We start from the raw sequence: 22,236 nt of genomic DNA on the forward strand, positions 1-22,236 counted from the left end.
CCGGTCTCCACTTCATCTAAGTGGGAGATATCCTGTAAAATAGTTGCAAATACATGCTTTCCTCCAGCAACCTGCGTAATACTACAACTCCCAGCATGTCCTGAAAGCTTGATGTTGCACAGGTTGTGGACTACTGTTCTAGGTCAGATCATCCCTCACAGATAGTAGTTTAGCATGAGATATCTATTCTATAGGCTCCACAGTGATCAGATAAGATCTGCACTTATAGGTCAGCGTGATCCTCTGGTACATATCCTCCCTTCCATCAGATAATTTGGCCAGACGGAGCAAAGTTCTCTTCTCTTCCAAAGGTTACTCAGGATCCTTCAGCTCACAGCAGGTTTTAGTCTATTGGAAGTCTTAACTGTTTGGGGGCAGGGGAGAAAGCGATTGATCACAGTGACTATAGGCAGGACAAGGGTTGTTAGACACAGTTACTCTCACTGCAAGGGAGTTCAGGGGACTTTGACGGATTTCCAAGCATGAGAGTGTGTCTGTGGGCACCATCTTTCCAGTGATATACCATGGCACCTACAGAGGAGACCACAGAACCCACCATACGTCAAAGGAAGATCAATCACGCTCCAGATGAAACCTGCAAACAACACAATGGTAACTACTGGGGCCTGGGTAGCATATAGATGAATTGTGACTAGGCATTGTAGCTGCAGGGGTGTGATTTGGGAGTATGGGGGTATTGAATAGATTATTACCTATAGTTAACCACTTGAGTCAGGGCATCAGGCATAGTGTGGTTTTCTCTTGTCCTAGATGCACAAATGTGAAATGTCAGATATAAATCAGAATTTTTGTAGAAGCCGAAAAATTCAGCTTCAGAAATTCAGAAACAGATTTTTCCCCCATTTTAGCAATTCTGCGGCAGGATCTGGATAAAATCAGTCCATGTGGTGGACGGTCCAAGGTCATGTGATGGACAATCTGTGTAACTCACCAACAGGTTTTAACCATGTCCATCACATGACCTTGGACCGTCCACCACATGGACTGATTTTACCCAGATCCTGCCACAGAATTACTAAAGTGGAAAAATCTGTTTCTGAATTTCTGAAGCAGAATTTTTCAGCTTCTACAAATTCCGTCTACCATTATTTAAGACCATTGTTCTCAGCCATCATAGCACCACGTGTCTGTATTCGCTTTTTTCCACCACGTATGTTTACTTCTCAATGGAAGAAAGTCATGGGTAAAATACCTTGTCAGACCCCAACCTTGAGGACCTGCCAGACAGTTTTTTGGCGACACCACGGCCTCATCAATCACTACTATCACTTACGCAATTGAAAACGAGTGCCCAAGCACTGACTGCCGCTGTGGTGTGGCCAAAAAACTGTGTGATAGCGGTTACATACAAAGCCCTAGGGACACCATTGACTATAAGGGTATGTTCACACGGAAGAGATGAAGAGGAATTCTTCATCTTCATCCACAGTCAGCCGTGAGCAGATGCTGATCCAATACATCGCCATTCCGTTGCGGCTGCTGATTAGGTCCAGGTGAATTCATGGAGTCTCGAGTCGTGGATTCCGTGGCAACATTGAGCAGGACACTCATTTTTCTGCGTTCTGCTGTGATCTCTGCCTCCATTGAAAGGCAGATGGGATTCCGGGCTGAGTCTGCCCCAGATCCATGGGTCATATGCACCCCCAAATCCACAGCAAATTCCGCCATGTGAACATACCCTAAGGGAGTCTGTTGGGTTTTAAAATCTGAAAGTACCAGGAAGTCTTATTTATAATTGAAACCTGGGCCAGAAATGACGTTGCCAGGTACTATAAAACATGTGGCATAATGATTTTTAATGACCTTCAACCTGGTGACGAGTTTTTCCTTTTGAGGTCAAAATATTAATGCGAGAAGTTGCATGAATTGATTCATTTTAGCATCTGTTGGTATCTCACAAACCTAATATAGAGTCACCCAGTTGTACAGAGCCATAATATGGTGGCCAGACAAGTGTATGGGCCTTTACTATACCTCTGAATATTATTTTTTTCATATGGAAGAATACCAAGGTTGTATTCTGTATAAATTGGAGAATTCAACAAATGATGTGATCCATAAGATTCCTTTTGTGTGTGGAAATTCTCCCTAAAGAGTATGGCTTCTGGAAGAGAATACCCTCATTCATAGGGCTCCTGATAAGAAGTGCATGGAGGCCAACCAATGGCTACTCGGGGGGCCAGCTTGGTGAAGGTTGGCACAGCACACTAATGGAGGAAGAAGTAGCGGAGCGGCTGGAGACAGACATGCCTGCCAGATGTGAGGTGTCATGGTCAGTATGGCTCCACCACTATAAGGTTTTGGTTAAATTTTTACCCTATTGAAGTAGTGTGTGTGTTTGTTGTTAGGCCTAGGGGAGATATAACGTGTGCACTTTACACGGAATCAGATAATACCTCATTTTCTGCAGTGTAATATCTGGTTGCTGTGTTTTTTCTGTCTGACCTTACTTAGCCCTTAAAGTCATCAGAAGAGACGTGTTCTGTGTCCTTGCCCTCTGCAATACGTCACTTGGGTAGGATTCAGAGATATCTTTATATATGTTTACTATTGCTTATACAAGGTTTTCATGACTATATAGACACTTATTATATTGTGTTCCTTGTGGATTGTGGGGTTGTCTAGGATTTCCAATCTCAGGGCAGACAGGGTGAGTGCTAAGCAAAAAAAAGGGAAAAAAAAGAAACCATACCTGTCCCTGTAGTTCCATTTCTAGTTGTGATCCTCTTTCTATGTTTTTTCCTGTCGGTCACCTGCAGACTTCTCTGTAGGTTCACCTGTGGCTTTAACTTCAGTAGTAAAACCTGCAACAAAAATTGACCTGCTGTAGTGCAGCAAATAATATTTAATACCTTTAAGGGAACTGGTAATGGCAACTGGTAATCAATGAAGACTCATTTACTAACAGAATACAAAGTGAGAAGACAAAATTGCAGGAAGGTTCAGGTTAGATAATATAACTTCAAGGTATTTGTGTCGGTGATAGTCCCTTTAAGGCCGAGACGTTGCAGAAACACAGCTTTTTTTTGTTGTAGATTTTGTTGTGTTTTTTGGAGCCAAAGCCAAGAATGGCTACAAAAGAAATGAAAAATATATAGGAAGCTCTTATACTTCTACCTTCTGCTCAATCCACTCCTGGCTTGGGTTCAAAAACCACAACAAAATCTACAACAAAAAATGCTACGTTTCCGCAATGTGGGGCCCTAGCTTAAAGGGGATATTCTGAACCCTATAAATTAGAACCCAATTGTGAAAATCGAGTTTGAATATACTGACCTATCAAATCCAGCGGCATTGCTGCCAGCGGTGCATATTGTAGCAGTGACAAGTGCAACACCACACTTTAGTGACCACCAACTAGAGAAATACGAATTCTAGAAATTCACTTCTAGTCTGATTTACCCAAATTGTCTGTCAAATTCGATTTGGTTTGACTAAATTTACTCAAAATCAAAAGTGGCTCGATTGTCCTAGAAAGTTGTTTATTGGATGTTTTTGCCATGTGGTACAAACAAATCTAACAGTATCGCTTGGTCATTGCTTACTTTCAGTGGCAGCCTCGGGCCACATAATCTAAACTAGTCAATGACAACAGTAATGAGTTTATAGCTGTCATTGGCCCATTTAGATTAGAATAATCGTGGACCATGAAAGTAGGTCATTAACCTAATTTCAATGACCGAGAGTAACCCAAACCACATGATCTGATCCAGCCAATGACAGCTGTCGGATGAGAGTCTAAGTATGTTATTGCCTGCTCAATCTTTGAAAGTAGGTCCGTGACCAAGAGTTACTACTGGACATTACGGTATTATACCATATACTGAAAACATCTAATAGTAACCCTTGGTCATTGACCTACTTTCAATAATCGTGAGTATCCTGGACCACAGACTGGACCTGAGACTCTCTGCTTATAGCTGTCATTGGTTGCTTCACATCATGTGGTTTAGATTATTCTAGATCAGGGGTCCTCAAACTTTTTAAATAGTGGGCCGGAGGCAGAGCAGGCCACACAGACATCGGGAGCGGTGCCCTCCAATAGGTAAAGTGAAGTGCGCTCCATGGCCTGGCCCGAGCTCCCCAGGAGCTTCATTATAAATGCACGCCTGCCGGCGTTGTCGGCAGGCCCAGACAGAAGTGCTTGATGGGCCACATGTGGCCCGTGGGCCGCAGTTTGAGGATCCCTGCTCTAGATCATTGAAAGTAGGTCAGAGACTAAGAGTTATTAGTTACATTTGGCGGTAACTTTTAGCAATTTGTATAGAATGATTCCCAAAATCCCAGATTTGCCGGAATTAGAAATTTTTGGAAAACTCGTGACTCGATTTGTTTTGAATCAACTTGCTCATTTCTACTGCTGACAATTTTTAAAGTTTAGTATAATTTTTGCAATATTTGGTAATATAGAACAATTACACAGGTCAACAAAAAAAAAAAAAATTTACTGGTGTCCAAAATATTTTAATGAATTTGGGGTATTTTTGGGGTGCTGATTCTGAATATGCTATCAGTTTTGCCAGATTGGCTCAAGTTTTTGAGATTTGTGGTATCTTATTTATAGCACTTGTTGGTAAATGCGACGCATCATCTCATTAATTTCTTTGGATTAGTACTTGAACTGAGCAGTTCTCAATATAGTTTTTTGTTAATTAGTGTTCTAAAAGTTTGTTCATAGCTTGATTTTTGCACTAACTTTATGTTGTTGTCTGTTTTCCAATGAAAAGCATGAACTCATCAAGAAGAAGTTGTCTTAACGATCCAGACTCATTCTGTTACATTTGTGGTGAATATACACTGCAAAAACATAGAAGAAACATAACAGACTTCATAAAAAAAGTGTATTTGGCCTATTTTGAGGTTATGCTTGGGGACCAAGACAAGTCTTGGGCACCACACATAGTGTGCAAAGCATGTATCGAATTATTACGAAAATGGAGCAAAGGACAAAGAAAAAGCTTCAAATTTGGTGTTCCAATGGTGTGGAGAGAGCAAAAAAATCATCATGATGACTGTTATTTCTGTGCAGTGCAAGTGCAAGGATTCAATAAGCATAAGAAACGAAAATGGGAGTATCCTAACATGGAATCTCAAATCTCAAAAACTTGAGCCAATCTGGCAAAACTGATGACATATTCAGAATCAGCACCCCAAAGTTACCCTAAATTCGTTGAAATATCTTTGGCCCCAAAAATGCTGTTGACCTGTGTTATTAGACTGTAAATTCAACTGGGGAAAGAATGATGTGAATGGATATGTTCTCATGTGCTTTATACGCACACAAATATTGCAGTTTGGGTTAACTCGGCTACATCTGTACATAATAAAACAGAACCAAACTATTATACAAGAGTCATGCACTGACCAGTCTTGTATTGTCTCCACAGGTGGAGTGTCAGATCACATAAATGATTTAATAGAATGGAAGACGCACATGGAGGTCGGTGAACTGTGGTGTATTTTGTATACTGGATATATATAGAGAGATCAGAGTGAATTTATATGCTAAATATAGAGATGAGCGAATTGAAGCTGCCGAAGTGGAATTCGATCCGAATTTCGGAAAATATTTGATTCTCATCGAATCCGGATTCCCTCACGCTTCGTTGTAACGAATCACATTTTTTCTAAAAATGGCTGCTGCATGTTAGGACATGGAGCAAGGAAATCTGGGAACGCAGGATTATCCACAATGCCATAAGGGCAGCCAATTCGTAGCCAGCCAGCCCTGTGATATCACAGCCCTTTAACACCTTTATGACTGCCCACTGTATCTGGAGCAGCATCCAAAGAGTTCCGCTATGCTACATGTCCCCCTCAGCACCCCCCGTGGCAAGATCGGGCGTTGTCGATATGCATCTTCTGCAGTCCTGGGTCTGGCCACTGACCCCGGGCTGCTAGTAGCCCTCAGTATTTGGTTGATCCTGCCCAGAAGTAAGGAAGTCAGCCTATGCGTCTGCATAGACTGACTTCCTCTATAGACTGCAATGCACGAGTATTGCAGTCTATAGTGCTGAACAAGTGATCAGTGCATCGCAGGAATCCACTGCAAGGCACAACGTTCTGCACCATTATACAGGCTCTCTACAGCCAGGAAATAGCTGTTTTTAACACAATTTGACACAAATTAATTCAGATTGCATTAAATCATTTAGAAAAATTCACTCATCTCTATCTATATACATGGATGCGCTTTTCAGCCAAGTGTGCATGAGTTTTCATGGGGGAAAGGGCAGTCCTCCATGACCTCTGTATAGTGGGTCCCTACACTACTGGGTGCAGCACCACATGGGGACATATCACTGCTGCCACACAGCTCCTGTAGGGGGAGCTGCCAGGTCAAGCCCTCCAGGCTCTGGGCTCCACCATGCCACAGGCACAGCATCTTAACATCCATTACATGGTTCACCATACCTGGCTGCCTCAAATCGCACAGAACTTGTAAATGCGTGACCCCTCTGTATCCAGTAAACCTTTTATTATATGAATACATATTTCTCCGATTCATTTATTTCTGACTCTTATGTGACATCTGGCTTTAGGAAATAAAAGCAGACATTTTGGAACAATTGAACTCCCAAATGAGAATTCTCCTGGATAAAGCTATAACATTAGGTGTTGAATCCTACCCAAGGAATCGGAAGACTGTAACTGCTAGGATACAAAAGAGGTAAGGTGAAGTGGGTGCAAAAATAATTATGTTTTTCTATTGTAATTGGTAGCAAATCTGTGTTTTTAGCTAGAATGCAGATTTGATAACAGTGCAGATCAGGGTCTGACGTGTCCCCTGTTGCATTCGGAGCTCATTTGCGTTATTCTTAAAGACACAATTTTCGGAGAAAAGGAGCCAAATTCTGCAATTATAAAAATACCACTGTGATTGTGAGAATTTACATGGCAAGGTAATTTGGCTAGATTAAGAGCAATTTCCCTGCAAATTCACCTTTTCGACTAAGGCTCCAAATTGCGGAAATGCAGCGTTTTTTGTTGCAGATTTTGCTGTAGTTTTTTAAGGCAAAGTCAGGATTGGATTTAACTGCAGGGAATTGTCTAAATACTTCCTATATATTTTTCCTTCCTTTACAAAACACTCCTGACTTTGGCTCAAAAAAACGCAGTAAAATCTTCAACAAAAGATGCAGTGTTTCCGCAACATGGGGCCTTCAGCCTTAGAGTGTTTATGCCAGTGAGCAAATATTTGGGATATGAATAGAAAGACTTCAGGGAGTCTGTCAGATATAAAATAGCTCCCAAACCAATAATAATGTCATATAGGGGCCTTTAATAGGAGTAGACGTACAGTCCCTGACAAAAGTTCTGTCGCTTACACATGTTGTGGAATCAAAAGCTTATAAACTGACTTTATATTCATCCATTGGTTTTAGAAATGACTCATATGAAAGCTGAACACACCCCCCCCAAAAAATGTTTTTTTTTGTTAAGAAAATAAATTGGCTTCAATGGCGAAATATTGATTATTTAATGAACACAGAAAGGTCAGATTTTGGCAAGACAAAAGTTTTGTCGCCTTGTCATATAATGCACCCAATCCTAGTGTACAGCCTCGCCAGTGCTCACTAATTGATCGGTTAATTAATGGGGGTGTATAAGAAGAACTCCAGCACCCCAAAGGTTTTGTCGCCCACATAAAGTAATGTGAAAATCAGACCAATAATTCAGTTCAAATACAAAGATATGTTTCCTAACATTGGTGAATGAAGTTGTGGTGCTATTAGAGCCATATTTAATATTTTGTGTGACTTCCATGAGCTTGAAGGACGGCATCCATGCATTTCGACAATGATTCACACAATTTATTGATGAAGTCATCGGGAACATCGAAGAATGCCGTCTTACAGCCTCCCAGAGTTCATCAAGATTCTTTGCTTTTGTCTGCCAAGCTTCCTCTTTCATCCTACCCCAAACATGCTCAATGATGTTCATGTCTGGTGACCTGGCTGGCCAGTGCTGGAGCACCTTCATCTTCTTTGCCTTGAGGAACTTTAATGTAGAGATGGATGTATGAGATGGAGCACCAGCCTGCAGCAAAATTTTATCTCTTTTATGATTGGGAATGTAAGAGGAAGCTAATACTTCTTGATATTTTAGGCTATTGATATTGTTATGTCAGTCCTGGTAGCTGCAACGGGGCTAAGGGATAGCAGTAGGGAATCTCGCCCTGCACTACTCCCACTAGCTAACCCGGTCCCTGCCTCACGGGTGTAGGTCGGCTGTTCTCAGGCTAAGCCTGACCCCGACAGCTCCTCTCTCACTGACACCGTAGGCCTAGAGGGAAGTGGGAGAAGGAATGCCCTATAAGATCTCTAGGGACTGGAGACTAAAGGGGGTCACCCCTAACGAACAAGTGAAGCTGCTACTGACAGGGACTGACAAGGGTGTGCGCTGACTAACAACACAAGCAGCACACAGGAAACATGTAGGAAAGGAATTCCCCAAACCAATATGGGAAGGAACTTTACACTAGGAAACAAACACAGGGAAACTGAGTAGAAATCAAAGGATAAGGCAATTCACTCACACAGTCAATTATACACAGAGGGAGGATTGGTGAACACAGAAGGGAAAACACACACACCAACTTGTTCACCCAAAACCTCCCAAAAACCAACCACGGAACTTCCTCTATCCAAGATAACCACCTACTCCTCCTGCTAAGGCCTAGCTCTGTAAAAGCGACACTCAGCACAGAACCATGGGAGGCATGGGTTTAAATACCGAGTAGAGACCACTCCTCCCAGGTGCAAATGGGAGGACAGACTAATCAACCAGGAAAGAAAGCAATGAACCTAAATACTCCTAACAGGATCCTCCCCTCAAGGAGAAGACTCCGGATTCTCTAGGAGCATCCTTCTTCGGGAACTCCTTGTGGAATTTCTCCACGAGTCTGGGGGCTGACATATCCGACTCCAGAACCCAAGAATTATCCTCAGGACCGTATCCCTTCCATGCCACCAGATACCGTAGCTTCCCCCGAACATATTTGCTATCCAGAACTCGGGATATCTCATACTCCCCGGACTCAGAAACTGGTGGAACCTTAACAGGAGACGTTCCCTTCTTGGCCTTCTTTAACAAGGAGACATGGAACACCCGGTTTATCTTCCACCTTTTAGGTAGTTGCAGCTGCGCCGCCACTTCATTTACCATCTTGATGATCTTAAAAGGACCCACAAACCTGGGACCCAGCTTCTTGCAAGGAACCTTCAACCTGATATTCTTGGTGGACAACCAAACCATCTCACCAGGGAAGAACTGCAACTCTCCTCTCTTCCGATCCGCCTGGACCTTAGCCTGGTGCGACGCCCGCACCAGATTCTCTCGGATACGGGACCATACCCCTTGCAGCTTTTTAGAAAATAGCTCCTCCTCCGGAACTGGGGAAGAAATGGAAGAAAATACTCCGAAAACAGGATGTCTACCACCGGAGCAAAAAAAAGGTGTGGTACCTGTGGCATTGGAATCATGGTTGTTTAGGGAAAATTCTGCCAGGGGGAGAAAGGCAGCCCAATTATTCTGGTTCTCTCGAACAAAACACCTCAAAAACTGTTCCACATCCTGATTCTTCCTCTCTGTTTGTCCGTTAGACTCTGGGTGAAACCCGGAGGAAAACGACAGTGTAACTCCCAACCTGCTGCAAAAAGCCCGCCAGAATTTAGCCACAAATTGCGGTCCCCTGTCCGAAACGATATCCTCAGGAAGACCATGCAACCTTACAATTTCTTTAATAAACGCCTCAGATAGTGTCTTGGCACATGGCAGCCTGGAAAACGGGATCAAATGGCACATTTTCGTGAAGCGGTCAACGACTACCCAAATGACCGTGAAACCCTTAGACACCGGAAGGCCCGTGATGAAATCCATAGACAGATGAGTCCAAGGTGCCTTAGGAGGTTCCAATGGATGTAGAAGACCGTGGGGACGGGTATGCGACGCCTTGGCTCTTGCACAGACCGAACAATTTTGAACAAACTGTAAGACATCCTTACTCCACCCTGGCCACCAAAAATTCCTAGACACCAATCTCATGGTCTCTGAAACCCCCGGGTGACCAGCAAGAACCGACTCGTGACACTCCCTCAGGAGACTTTGTCGGAGAGTAGTTGGAACAAAAAGCTTGTTTCTAGGTATCTTGGAAGGTGCAGCGTGTTGCGCTTCGATCAAGGCCTTCTCCAATTTCGCGCCCAATACTGCTACCACCACTCCATCCCCAAGAATAGTGGCAGGCGCCTCTCGTTCCTCCTCAGTCGACATATACCGGGATAAAGCATCAGCCTTAACATTCTTTGAACCCGGCACATAAGTCACGGTAAAATGGAACCGCGCAAAAAATAGAGCCCATCTGGCCTGCCGTGCATTTAATCTCTTCGCCGACCCAAGATAAACCAAATTCTTGTGGTCAGTAAATACCTGGACTGGCCTTCTGGCCCCCTCCAGGAAATGACGCCAATGTTCGAACGCAAGTTTTATTGCCAGTAGTTCCCGGTCTCCGATGTCATAATTCCGTTCAGAGGCAGAGAATTTCTTAGAAAAGAAGGCACAGGGATGCGTACCCTCCTCGAACTCCTGAGAAAGTACTGCTCCCACCCCCACCGAGGAGGCATCCACCTCCACTCGGAAGGCCAACCTCTCATCCGGCTGTCTCAAAATGGGAGCGGACGAGAATCGCTTCTTCAGTTCTTCAAACGCAGCTAGCGCCTCTGGCGACCACTTAGCACAGTCAGCCCCCTTCTTAGTCAAGTCCGAGATAGGTTTCACAACCTCAGAAAATCCCTTGATAAACTGGCGATAATAGTTGGAGAACCCCAAGAACCGTTGGACCGCCTTTAGGTTCTCGGGTTGCGGCCACTCCAAGACTGCCCTGACCTTCTCAGGGTCCATCTCAAACCCCTTGTCCGATAGGATATAGCCAAGGAAACATAATTTATTGACCGCGAACACACATTTCTCCAGCTTAGCACTTAATTGGTTAACCCTCAGGAGATCTAAAACCTCTCTCACTCTCTCCCAATGAGTCTCCAAATCCGGGGTGTAAATGAGTATATCGTCCAGATAGACCACAACCCCCCTCCCTATGACGGCACTTAGTACATCATTAATAAAATTCTGAAAAAACGCAGGCGCATTGGTTAGACCGAAAGGCATCACAAGATTCTCAAAGTGTCCTAGGGGTGTGTTAAACGCTGTTTTCCACTCATCCCCCTTCTTGATTCTCAGCAAGTTATATGCCCCACGTAAATCTATTTTACTAAACCAGCGGGCTCCCGTAATCTGGCTGAATAGATCCGAGATCAACGGAATGGGATAGGGATTCCGCACCGTGATTTTGTTAATCTCCCTAAAATCCAAACAAGGGCGCAACCCTCCATCTTTCTTCTTTACAAAGAAAAACCCCACTGCTACTGGGGACTTAGATGGGCGAATATGCCCCACCTCTAGACTCCCCTCAATATACTCTTTGAGCGCCTCCCTCTCCGGAATAGTGAGATTGTACAACCGTGTCTTGGGTAGCACTGCATTTGGTATGAATTTAATCGAGCAATCATAGGTGCGATGTGGTGGTAATGTCTTGGCTGCCCTTTCCTCAAAGACCTCCCTAAACTCACATATTTCTTGAGGCAAATTGTCTATAGACAAAGACATAACGGATATGGGCAGACATCGACCATTACACCCCTGCCCCCAAGAAACTACTGACTCGGTCTCCCAGTTGATAATAGGGTTATGCTGCTTCAGCCAGGGCCACCCCAACACTACTTGTGCTGGTAATTTAGACAACAAGAACAAGTCAATCTCTTCCCGGTGGCCACCCACAACAAACTCCAGACCCTCCACCTGTTTGGAGATGACAGCTTGCTGTAGAGGGGTCTTATCAATAGCCCACACCGGTATCTGAGACTTCAAGACCAAAGGACTCACCCTTAATTGCTCACAAAACTCTGAGTCAATAAGGTTGACTGCCGAACCACAATCAACCAAAATCCGGCACTTCTGCCCATTTACCCATCCTTCAAGGGTCAACCCGGCAGTCTGAGTACAGGAAATATGCACACCTCCCTCCTTAGTAGGTTTTCTCCCTTTACCCTCAATAGACCTGGGGTTATTACTCTCCTTGGCGAACCATTCTCTGGAGGGGCATACCCTTGCTACATGTCCCATCCCTCCACACACAAAACAGCGTACTGTGTGGGACCCTTCACTCTTGGGTCTAGCACTTCGCACAGTGGCCCCAATCTGCATGGGTTGGTCCCCCGGGTCCTCTCTAAAAACGGAGAATTGAGGAGGGTTAAGCCCCCCAGGACTCTTGTCTCCACGCTCCCGGAGGCGCCGTCCAACTCTAATTGCCAGCTGCATGGCCTCATCTAGATCTCCCGGAACAGGGTGAGAAACTAGATGGTCTTTAACCTGGTCCGAGAGCCCTGTCTCAAACTGACTAAGTAGAGCGGGGTCATTCCAGTGTACTTCTGCTGCCCACCTACGAAACTCTGTGCAATATTTCTCTATAGCATGATCCCCTTGCACCACACGTCGTAGGTTATACTCAGCCGTGCGTACCCTGTCTGGGTCGTCATACAGTAACCCCATTGTGGAGAAAAACGCCTCTACAGTTAGTAAGCAAGCTGAGTCGGCTGGTAACGAATGTGCCCAGATGAGGGGATCATCTCTCAATAAAGTAATAATAATCCCAACTCTCTGTACCTCAGAACCGGAGGAAAACGGCCGTAGCCGGAAATACAAAAGACAGTCCTTTTGAAATCGGAAAAAATCTGACCTCTTACCTCGGAAGGGTTCAGGTAAGCTGACTTTTGGCTCCAGAGGCCGACCCACAGGGGCGCTACTCACCTGCCTCTGTATGCCCTCCACCTGAGAGGCTGTGTGTTGAGCCAACTGCTGTACTTGAGATACGCCAGAAGCTTGGATGGCATCCATTCGTAGCTTGATCCCCTCCATCTCAGTGGAGATCTGCTGCACCGCCTGGTACAACTGTTTCAGGTCCGTCATAATACAAACGAACCTTTTTTTTTTTTTTTTTTTTTTTTTTTTTTTTTACCGGCTGAGTGTACTGTTATGTCAGTCCTGGTAGCTGCAACGGGGCTAAGGGATAGCAGTAGGGAATCTCGCCCTGCACTACTCCCACTAGCTAACCCGGTCCCTGCCTCACGGGTGTAGGTCGGCTGTTCTCAGGCTAAGCCTGACCCCGACAGCTCCTCTCTCACTGACACCGTAGGCCTAGAGGGAAGTGGGAGAAGGAATGCCCTATAAGATCTCTAGGGACTGGAGACTAAAGGGGGTCACCCCTAACGAACAAGTGAAGCTGCTACTGACAGGGACTGACAAGGGTGTGCGCTGACTAACAACACAAGCAGCACACAGGAAACATGTAGGAAAGGAATTCCCCAAACCAATATGGGAAGGAACTTTACACTAGGAAACAAACACAGGGAAACTGAGTAGAAATCAAAGGATAAGGCAATTCACTCACACAGTCAATTATACACAGAGGGAGGATTGGTGAACACAGAAGGGAAAACACACACACCAACTTGTTCACCCAAAACCTCCCAAAAACCAACCACGGAACTTCCTCTATCCAAGATAACCACCTACTCCTCCTGCTAAGGCCTAGCTCTGTAAAAGCGACACTCAGCACAGAACCATGGGAGGCATGGGTTTAAATACCGAGTAGAGACCACTCCTCCCAGGTGCAAATGGGAGGACAGACTAATCAACCAGGAAAGAAAGCAATGAACCTAAATACTCCTAACAGATATTGCCTTCCACATTACAAATGTTTTGCACACCCCATACTGAATGTAACCCCAGACCATGATCTTACACCCAGAAAACAGTTAAGTTTAAGGTCTCCTGCAGTATTTGTGGTGGCTGTGATGTAACTGAAGACTCATCAGAGAAATCCACCTTCTGCCACTTTTCCATTGTCCATCCGTTTAGCAGGCTGTGGGCATTTAATTGCCTCTTGTCCAGTGCTGTCTTCTGGGCACTGATTCCACCATGGAGGACATTTCGAGGCAGACTCCTACAAACTGTTCTAGTTGACACAGGGACTTGAGGTGGCCAGGCCTGTTGGAGCTCTGCTGCAGTGGAAGAGGGGCTGGCTTTTGATTTTCTAACCAGCAAACGTTCCTCCTGAGCCGTTGTCTTGCGGGGTCTGCCCAACCTGGGCTTGTCAAAAACATCTCCAGTCTGTTCAAATCTTTTTTTTTAATTCTTTGTACTTGACGCTGAGACACATTAAAGGTGCGGCCACCTCTGCAGTGGATCTGGTCTTCAGCCGCTTGATAATCAAGGCTTTGGTCACAGGGTTGATTTTTGGCATGCTGTCAGAGGTGAAGTTGTAGTTCAAGTGAAGGTTTGGGGTGCTGGAGTTCTTCTTACACACACACCCATTAATTAACCGATCAATTAGTGAGCACTGGCGAGGCTGTACACTAGGATTGGGGGCATTATATGACAAGGCGACAAAACTTTTGTCTTGCCAAAATCTGACCTTTCTGTGTTCATTAAATGATCAATATTTCACCATTGAAGCCAATTTATTTTCTTAAAAAAAACACATTTGGGAAGGTTTCAGCTTTCATATGAGTCATTTATTAAACCAATAGATGAATTTAAAGTCATGTTATAAGCTTTTGATTCCACAACATGGAGAAGCGACAGAACTTTTGTCAGGGACTGTATACCCATGTAGCTACAAACTGATGGAACAGTGCAGAGATAATCATCTTTTTATGCATATACAAATCTGCTAGCAAGAACTCTAAAGATGGGGCCAGTTTGCCAGATTTCCTTACAGACATGCATGACGCAGACACAGACTGTAAATGTCAATCTCAACTAAAAGGATAGTGTTATGTTTAGATCATTCTAGTACATGACATGTGTGTGGCTGTCTGGGGTTAATTCACTCTATTCAGTCAATATTGCTTTCACTCAGGCTGAAAACCGAGTATAAATCACACCCCAACACAGGCCACATACCCCAGATACATGCTGCCACCACCTACTGACTGTGATGGGTTTAGGAACCCCACTCACAGATGCACACGTCTCTCTCTCTCTCTCTTCTCAGACAGCAAACACACTTTAAAAAGCCTAAAGGTTCATAGCGCATACATGGACCACCATTAAATTGAATGACTTAATACCAAAGGGTTCAGTGTTTATATGAAAAGGACAAATAAAGGCGACCAAATGAGCAAAACAGTTTGTAAAATAAAAGGGAGAAAACAAGAAATATATTGTAAGTTATAGCCATTCTGGTTCTCTCTGTGTCTGTCTCTATCTCTTTCTTGTTCTCTGCTTTGTCGCTCTTGTATCAGGTCTTCAATATATCGTTTCTATACAATCAGCAAATGTAGGTTTAGCGATATTATTTTCACTGTTTTCTTTACATTCCAGACCCCATGAGGCAGTAACGGAAAGAAAGAAAGTTTTTCTGCATCGGGCATCACTGCTGGAGTAAGTGTCACTCTTATGTCACAGCTTTCCAATAGGTTTACCTCCTGCTATTGGTCTTTCCTCCATATCATGTAGGAGAAGGAGATCAGGAGACAAAGGCTGCAGCCCCATAATATCAAAATAATAGCTACCTATCTACAGACTTCTGTATGGCAAGGTTTAATATAGGGAGTTATTTTTTCACACACTATTTGCCAATGGCTTGTAATTCTCTCCTTGTATGTATCTAATGTGATGTCTCATGGCGTATTATTCACAGTGACTTGATGGAGATAGAACATCTTTGCACCATCTACCACATGTTTGTGGCTGCGCTCTGTGTTTTTGTGATCAGCACAGTCGCTGTGGATATTATTGACCAAGGCCGGTAAGTGAACATTGTCATTATGTTCTAAGCTGCCATTCATACTTCATTCTGACTATCCACTTATGTCAGCGTAGCCTTGTGCTGTATACATATCTGTACAGAATATACTGTACTATGCTGTAGTATTTGGGTCTAGTTCATGATGCAAAAATATATTGGGCTGTATGACATTAAAATCTACTAGATTCCCTAAGTTACTGGCCATGGCAATAACAATAAGTTATCCCATCTGGACACGAGCATTTGTGCCATCTTATGTCTTTTTGTTTTTATACATTTTTGATTGATATTCTATGTGTCTGTGTTCTCACAGTCCTTTTCTTTCTGCAGGATAGTTTTGGACTTTGAAATTCTGTTTTATACATTTGGGCAGTTTGGGACTGTGATTTGGTCATGGATCTGCATGTTTCTATACACACTCCTGGTGCCATATAAAATGTTGTCTTTCTGGGGCTTTTTGTACCCAAAGTCAAAGCACAAGCTCCTGCTATCTGGCTGTGTTGGGTTGTTCCTGCTTGTGGGCCAGGCGTCTGTACTCTGCGTTTTCCCCATCTATGTGGTCAATCATTACCGGCTGCCTCCGGCATCAAGCTTCATTGTCATCCTGGAACAGGTAAGTTTAGTAAGTGCCGTAGAGTCTGTATTTGCCCTGAACCTTGTTTTGTCAGTTTTAATTAAATTAAGCTATGTGAATGATATTGTGATCTCAACAGAATGTTAGAAATCCAAGAAGATGATGCAAAAAGTGTCTATTATTTATCCAGGGAGGCAAAGATCTTGCTAGTTACAACTACACATAGATAGGATGCTTGGTGGTTACTATTAGAGATGAGCGAGTACTGTTCGGATCAGCCGATCCGAACAGCACGCTCGCATAGAAATTGAATGGACGTAGCCGGCACGCAGGGGGTTAAGCACGCCGGCTACGTCCAAGCGGAAGTACCAGGTGCATCCATTCATTTCTATGGAGCGTGCTGTTCGGATCGGCTGATCCAAACAGTACTCGCTCATCTCTAGTTACTATTCTTTAACAAACAAGTCAAAAAGTTACTAGATTTATTGTCGTTACTCAGAAGAACTCAGTCTCTTGACCAGGGTGAGTTCACCGCCTCAGGAGACATGTAGATAGAATCCACAAAGTCTGTTTGGGTCACACTCATAGGGGTTTCACTTACATTCACACCCAGGAGTTACTGATTTACTGTCCAGATTGGTCCGTGTATACTCCCCTTATTCCATTAGTCTACAGAAATATTCCATGCGCTTACCGTATATACCGTATATATAGTATAAGCCGACCCGAGTATAAGCCGACCCCCCTAATTTTACCACAAAAAACTGGGAAAACTTATTGACTCGAGTATAAGCCTAGGGGGGAAATGTAGCAGCTACTGGAAAATTTCGAAACTTAAAATGGTTTTTGGGTGCAGTAGTTGCTGGTGCTGGGGAAGGGGAGGGGGTGTTTTGGTTGTCTGTCTGCCCTTCCCTGAGCTTGAGGACTGTTTTTTTTTTCCCCCACGTGGAATTCAGGGTGGCTGACTATAGGATATCTGCAGTGCTCCTATTAATCCCATCCTGACGGAAGAGGAGAGCTGCAGATACCCTATATTCAGTAGACACAGGGAAAGAAGGGATTTAGAACTTTTATTTTATTTTTTTATTATATTTTTTTTAAGCTTCTTTTTTTCCCACTATTTTATGGGAGATTCTATACATTTCTATTGCAGCTGGTCATAGACCCCCCCCCCCCCCAAAAAAAAAAAAATAAAAAAAAAATGCTTGACTTGAGTATAAGCCGAGGGGAACTTTTTCAGCACAAAAATTGTGCTTAAAAATTAGGCTTATACTCGAGTATATACGGTAAGTTTTTTCTCTGAACCCTGTGAAGTCCAATAGTCTCTCGTCTTTTTTTGGCATTACGTATACCACTAGTCCCTGTGGGTCCCAAACTCTCAGGGGGATGCTCACTACACCCTATTTGCAGAGTACCTGACTATATCACTAGCAGACAAGATGTTAATTCAGTAGGAGAAATATAATTTAGAGGCCTGCTACACTTAAAAGAATTGGGGCCCATTGAAGCCAATTGGGATTAGATTAAGGTCAGTGTGTAAAAGACCAGACTTTATAACGTTCCCCAGTTTTTCTGGTGTCTGTGTTTCCTTGAAAGGAATGGTAATTTTTAAAATTATTTAATTATTTATTAAAACCAAATGTATCAATTTTATTTTCTGATTGTAGATATTTTTTTTTATCTTGCCTGAGCTTCTCTTCTGCTACCTTAACAGCATTTAGTGATGTGTTTTACAATACAGTTATGGCTCTAGGCAACGATAGTATGTAGACAACTGACTGAGGTCTATGATAGTTTTGTAGTCATACTCGATACAAGAATGGAGAGTGAAAAAAAAATGAGTAGAAATTATATTATAATTAGCCACCTAATCTTAACTTCTAACCCAGGTTCCTTAGGATTAGAGGCAATACTATTAGTTATAGATCAGATGTAGAGATGAGTGAACACGCTAATAGCACACTCCCATAGAAATGAATGGAAGCGGCCGGCACGCGGGAGGTTAAGCGACCGGCCGCCGGCAAAGTCTGCGTGCCAGGTGCTTCCATTCATTTCTATGGGAGCGCGCTGTTCGGATCGGCTGATCTGAGCAGTGTTCGCTCATCTCTAATCAGATGAAGTTGCCGCCTGCATACAGGGTAAAAAGTTCAGTATAATACAACTGATGCAATGTTTTTATTGTATCATTTTATAGGTTCGCTTCATAATGAAGAGTTATTCTTTTCTAAGAGAGACTGCGCCAATAGTGCTACATGGTGATAGTAAAGGTAATGTAACACAGGCCATTATCTTCAGTTTGTCCACAAAAATAAGTAATGAAGCCTAGCGCACGTATATATTGTAATATCCATACTAGCTAATCCCAGTCTCACAATTGGTGGGAGAAGTAGACTGGCCTATCTCTAAAACAACTAGAGACAAACTTGTCCCACTACCACAATTGCTGTCATTCAGATACATGGTAAATGAAATCCTTGCCATGTCATGATCCTGCCATGTAAAGTCTATGACTGAATATTGGAGTCTCAGATCTTGAAGACCCTACAGTGGTTCACCATAGAGAAAGATTAAAGGTTGTTCTCTTTTCTGTCGCCGCACAAGCTGTTATAGACTTTTACTATTGGTGTATAATGCAGTATAAGGTTTTAAGAAGCATATAATTCCAGGACTGGCCCTTTAAACTCTATAGGTGTGGTTAATATATACAGGAGTAGTCACGTATGTTTTTATGATTCAAGGTTTATTGATTTTCTTTACCTTGCAGAGAAGAAGGTCCAAATTCCTGCACTTTCCAGTTATCTTTATTTTCTCTTCTGTCCGACCCTGATTTACAGAGACAGCTACCCCAGGTAACTCCCAAGATAAGTCAAGAAGTCAATATACAGTTTTGTATAACTCCTATAGATGTACCATGCCCATTTCATAAGAATACTAGAGGGAGGACCCGGCTTTGCACGGGTATATTACATTTTATGTTTGTGTAGTGGCCCCATAAGAATTGTCCAATTTTGCACTGGTGTATTTTGTATGTTGTTTGTGTGTATGTCCATAAGCATCATGTGATTATGTGTATCTCATTTTGGATGTCAGTGAAAAACCTGTGATCAGTTGTTATGGATACCTGGAGTAAAGCTGTATCTAATCCTTCCCCGTGTAGTACTGTGTTTAGATGCAAGTATCCAATCCTTGTTGGTGTGGTACTGTGTGCAGATGCACATATCTAATCCTCCCCTGTGTGGTATTGTGTGAAGAGGCGCGTATCTAATCCTACGGCATGTGGAACTGTGTGTAGACGTGGGTATCTAATCCTACGGCATGTGGTACTGTGTGCAGACGTGCGTATCTAATCCTACGGAATTTGGTACTGTGTGCAGACGCGCTTATCTTATCCTCTGGCGTGTGGTACTGTGTGCAGACGCACGTATTTAATCCTCCCCTGTGTGGTATTGTGTGAAGAGGCGCGTATCTAATCCTACGGCATGTTGAACTGTGTGTAGACGCACGTATCTAATCCTACGGCATGTGGTACTGTGTGCAGACACATGTATCTAATCCTACGGCATGTGGTACTGTGTGTAGACGCGCCTATCTAATCCTACGTCATGTGGTACTGTGTGCAGACGCGTGTATCTAATCCTATGGCATGTACAACTGTGTGAAGACACGTGTATCTAATCCTCCCCTGTGTGGTATTGTGTGAAGAGGCGCGTATCTAATCCTATGGCGTGTGGAACTGTGTGTAGAGGCGTGTATCCAATCCCCCGGCATGTGGTACTGTGTGCAAATGCACATATTTAATCCTATGGCATGTGGTACTGTGTGTAGACGCGCGTATCTAATCCTCCCCGTGTGGTACTGTGTGTAAACACGCGTATCTAATCCTCCCCCGTGTGATACTGTGTGCTGAGACGCGTATCTAATTCTCTGGCTTGTGGTACTGTGTGCAGAGACATGTATCTAATCCTCCAAAGTGTGGTACTGTGTGCACACACACGTATCTAATCCTCCCCTGTGTGGTATTGTGTGAAGAGGCGCGTATCTAATCCTTTGGCGTGTGGAACTATGTGTAGACGCGCGTATCTAATCCTACTGCATGTGGTACTGTGTGCAGACGCGTGTATCTAATCCTATGGCGTGTACAACTGTGTGCAGACGCGCGTATCTAATCCTCTGGAATGTGGAACTGTGTGTAGACGCGTGTATCTAATCCTACGGCATGTGGTACTCTGTGCAGACGCGTGTATCTAATCCTATGGCGTGTACAAATGTGTGCAGGCGCACGTATCTAATCCTCTGGAGTGTGGAACTGAGTGTAGACGCCTGTATCTAATCCTTCGGTATGTGGAACCGTGTGCAGACGCGTGTATCAAATCCTTCAGTGTGTGGAACTGTGTGCAGAAATGCGTATTTAATCCTCTGGTGTGTGGGACTGTGTGGAGACCCGTGTATCTAATCCTCTGGCGTGTGATACTGTGTGTTGATCTGTGTATCTAATCCTCTGGAGTGTGGAACTGTGTGTAGACGCCTGTATCTAATCCTTCGGCATGTGGAACCATGTGCAGGCGCACGTATCTAATCCTATGGCATGTGGTACTGTGTGCAGAAGTGCGTATTTAATCCTCTGGTGTGTGGGACTGTGTGCAGACCCGTGTATCTAATCCTATGGTGTGTACAACTGTGTGAAGACATGTGTATCTAATCCTCCCCTGTATGGTATTGTGTGAAGAGGCATGTATCTAATCCTTCACCGTGAGGAACTTTGTGTAGACGCACATATCTAATCCTACTGCATGTGGTACTGTGTGCAGACGCATGTATCTAATCCTATGGCGTGTACAACTGTGTGCAGACGCACGTATCTAATCTTCTGGAGTGTGGAACTGTGTGTAGACGCGTGTATCTAATTCTACGGCATGTAGTACTGTGTGTAGATGCGCGTATCTAATCCTATGGCATGTGGTACTGTGTGCAGACACGTGTATCTAATCCTATGGCGTGTACAACTGTGTGAAGACACGTGTATCTAATCCTCCCCTGTGTGGTATTGTGTGAAGAGGCGCGTATCTAATCCTACGGCGTGTGGAACTGTGTGTAGACGCGTGTATCCAATCCCCCGGCATGTGGTACTGTGTGCAGATGCGCATATCTAATCCCATGGCATGTGGTACTGTGTGTAGACGCGCGTATCTAATCCTCCCCCGTGTGGTACTGTGTGCAGACGTGCATATCTAATCCTTTGGCGTGTGGAACTATGTGTAGACGCGCGTATCTAATCCTACTGCATGTGGTACTGTGTGCAGACGCGTGTATCTAATCCTATGGCATGTACAACTGTGTGCAGATGCGCGTATCTAATCCTCTGGAATGTGGAACTGTGTGCAGACGTTCATATCTAATCCTCTGGAATGTGGAACTGTGTGCAGACGCGTGTATCTAATCCTATGGCGTGTACAAATGTGTGCAGATGCGCGTATCTAATCCTCTGGAATGTGGAACTGTGTGCAGACGCGCATATCTAATCCTCTGGAATGTGGAACTGTGTGCAGACGCGTGTATCTAATCCTATGGCGTGTACAAATGTGTGCAGACGCACGTATCTAATCCTCTGGAGTGTGGAACTGTGTGTAGACACCTGTATCTAATCCTTCGGCATGTGAAACCGTGTGCAGATGCACGTATCAAATCCTTCAGTGTGTGGAACTGTGTGCAGAAATGCGTATTTAATTCTCTGGTGTGTGGGACTGTGTGCAGACCCGTGTATCTAATCCTCTGGCAT

General features: G+C 44.0%; 1 protein-coding gene across 1 annotated transcript in view; it reads left to right on the forward strand.

Annotated features, from left to right (window-relative positions):
- The first annotated feature begins 454 nt into the window (after positions 1-454).
- Positions 455-22,236, forward strand: part of SOAT2 (sterol O-acyltransferase 2) — a 29,331-nt gene continuing 7,549 nt past the window's right edge. The window contains exons 1-8 of the mRNA XM_075265814.1: positions 455-612; positions 5,409-5,461; positions 6,564-6,691; positions 15,460-15,519; positions 15,779-15,886; positions 16,217-16,499; positions 18,655-18,727; positions 19,225-19,309. Coding sequence (XP_075121915.1) covers positions 525-612; positions 5,409-5,461; positions 6,564-6,691; positions 15,460-15,519; positions 15,779-15,886; positions 16,217-16,499; positions 18,655-18,727; positions 19,225-19,309 — 878 coding nt within the window. The 5' untranslated portion in view covers positions 455-524. The remainder of the gene's footprint in view (positions 613-5,408; positions 5,462-6,563; positions 6,692-15,459; positions 15,520-15,778; positions 15,887-16,216; positions 16,500-18,654; positions 18,728-19,224; positions 19,310-22,236) is intronic.

Source organism: Leptodactylus fuscus, chromosome 2 (genome assembly GCF_031893055.1).
Source record: "Leptodactylus fuscus isolate aLepFus1 chromosome 2, aLepFus1.hap2, whole genome shotgun sequence".
Classification (NCBI taxonomy): Eukaryota; Metazoa; Chordata; class Amphibia; order Anura; family Leptodactylidae; genus Leptodactylus; species Leptodactylus fuscus.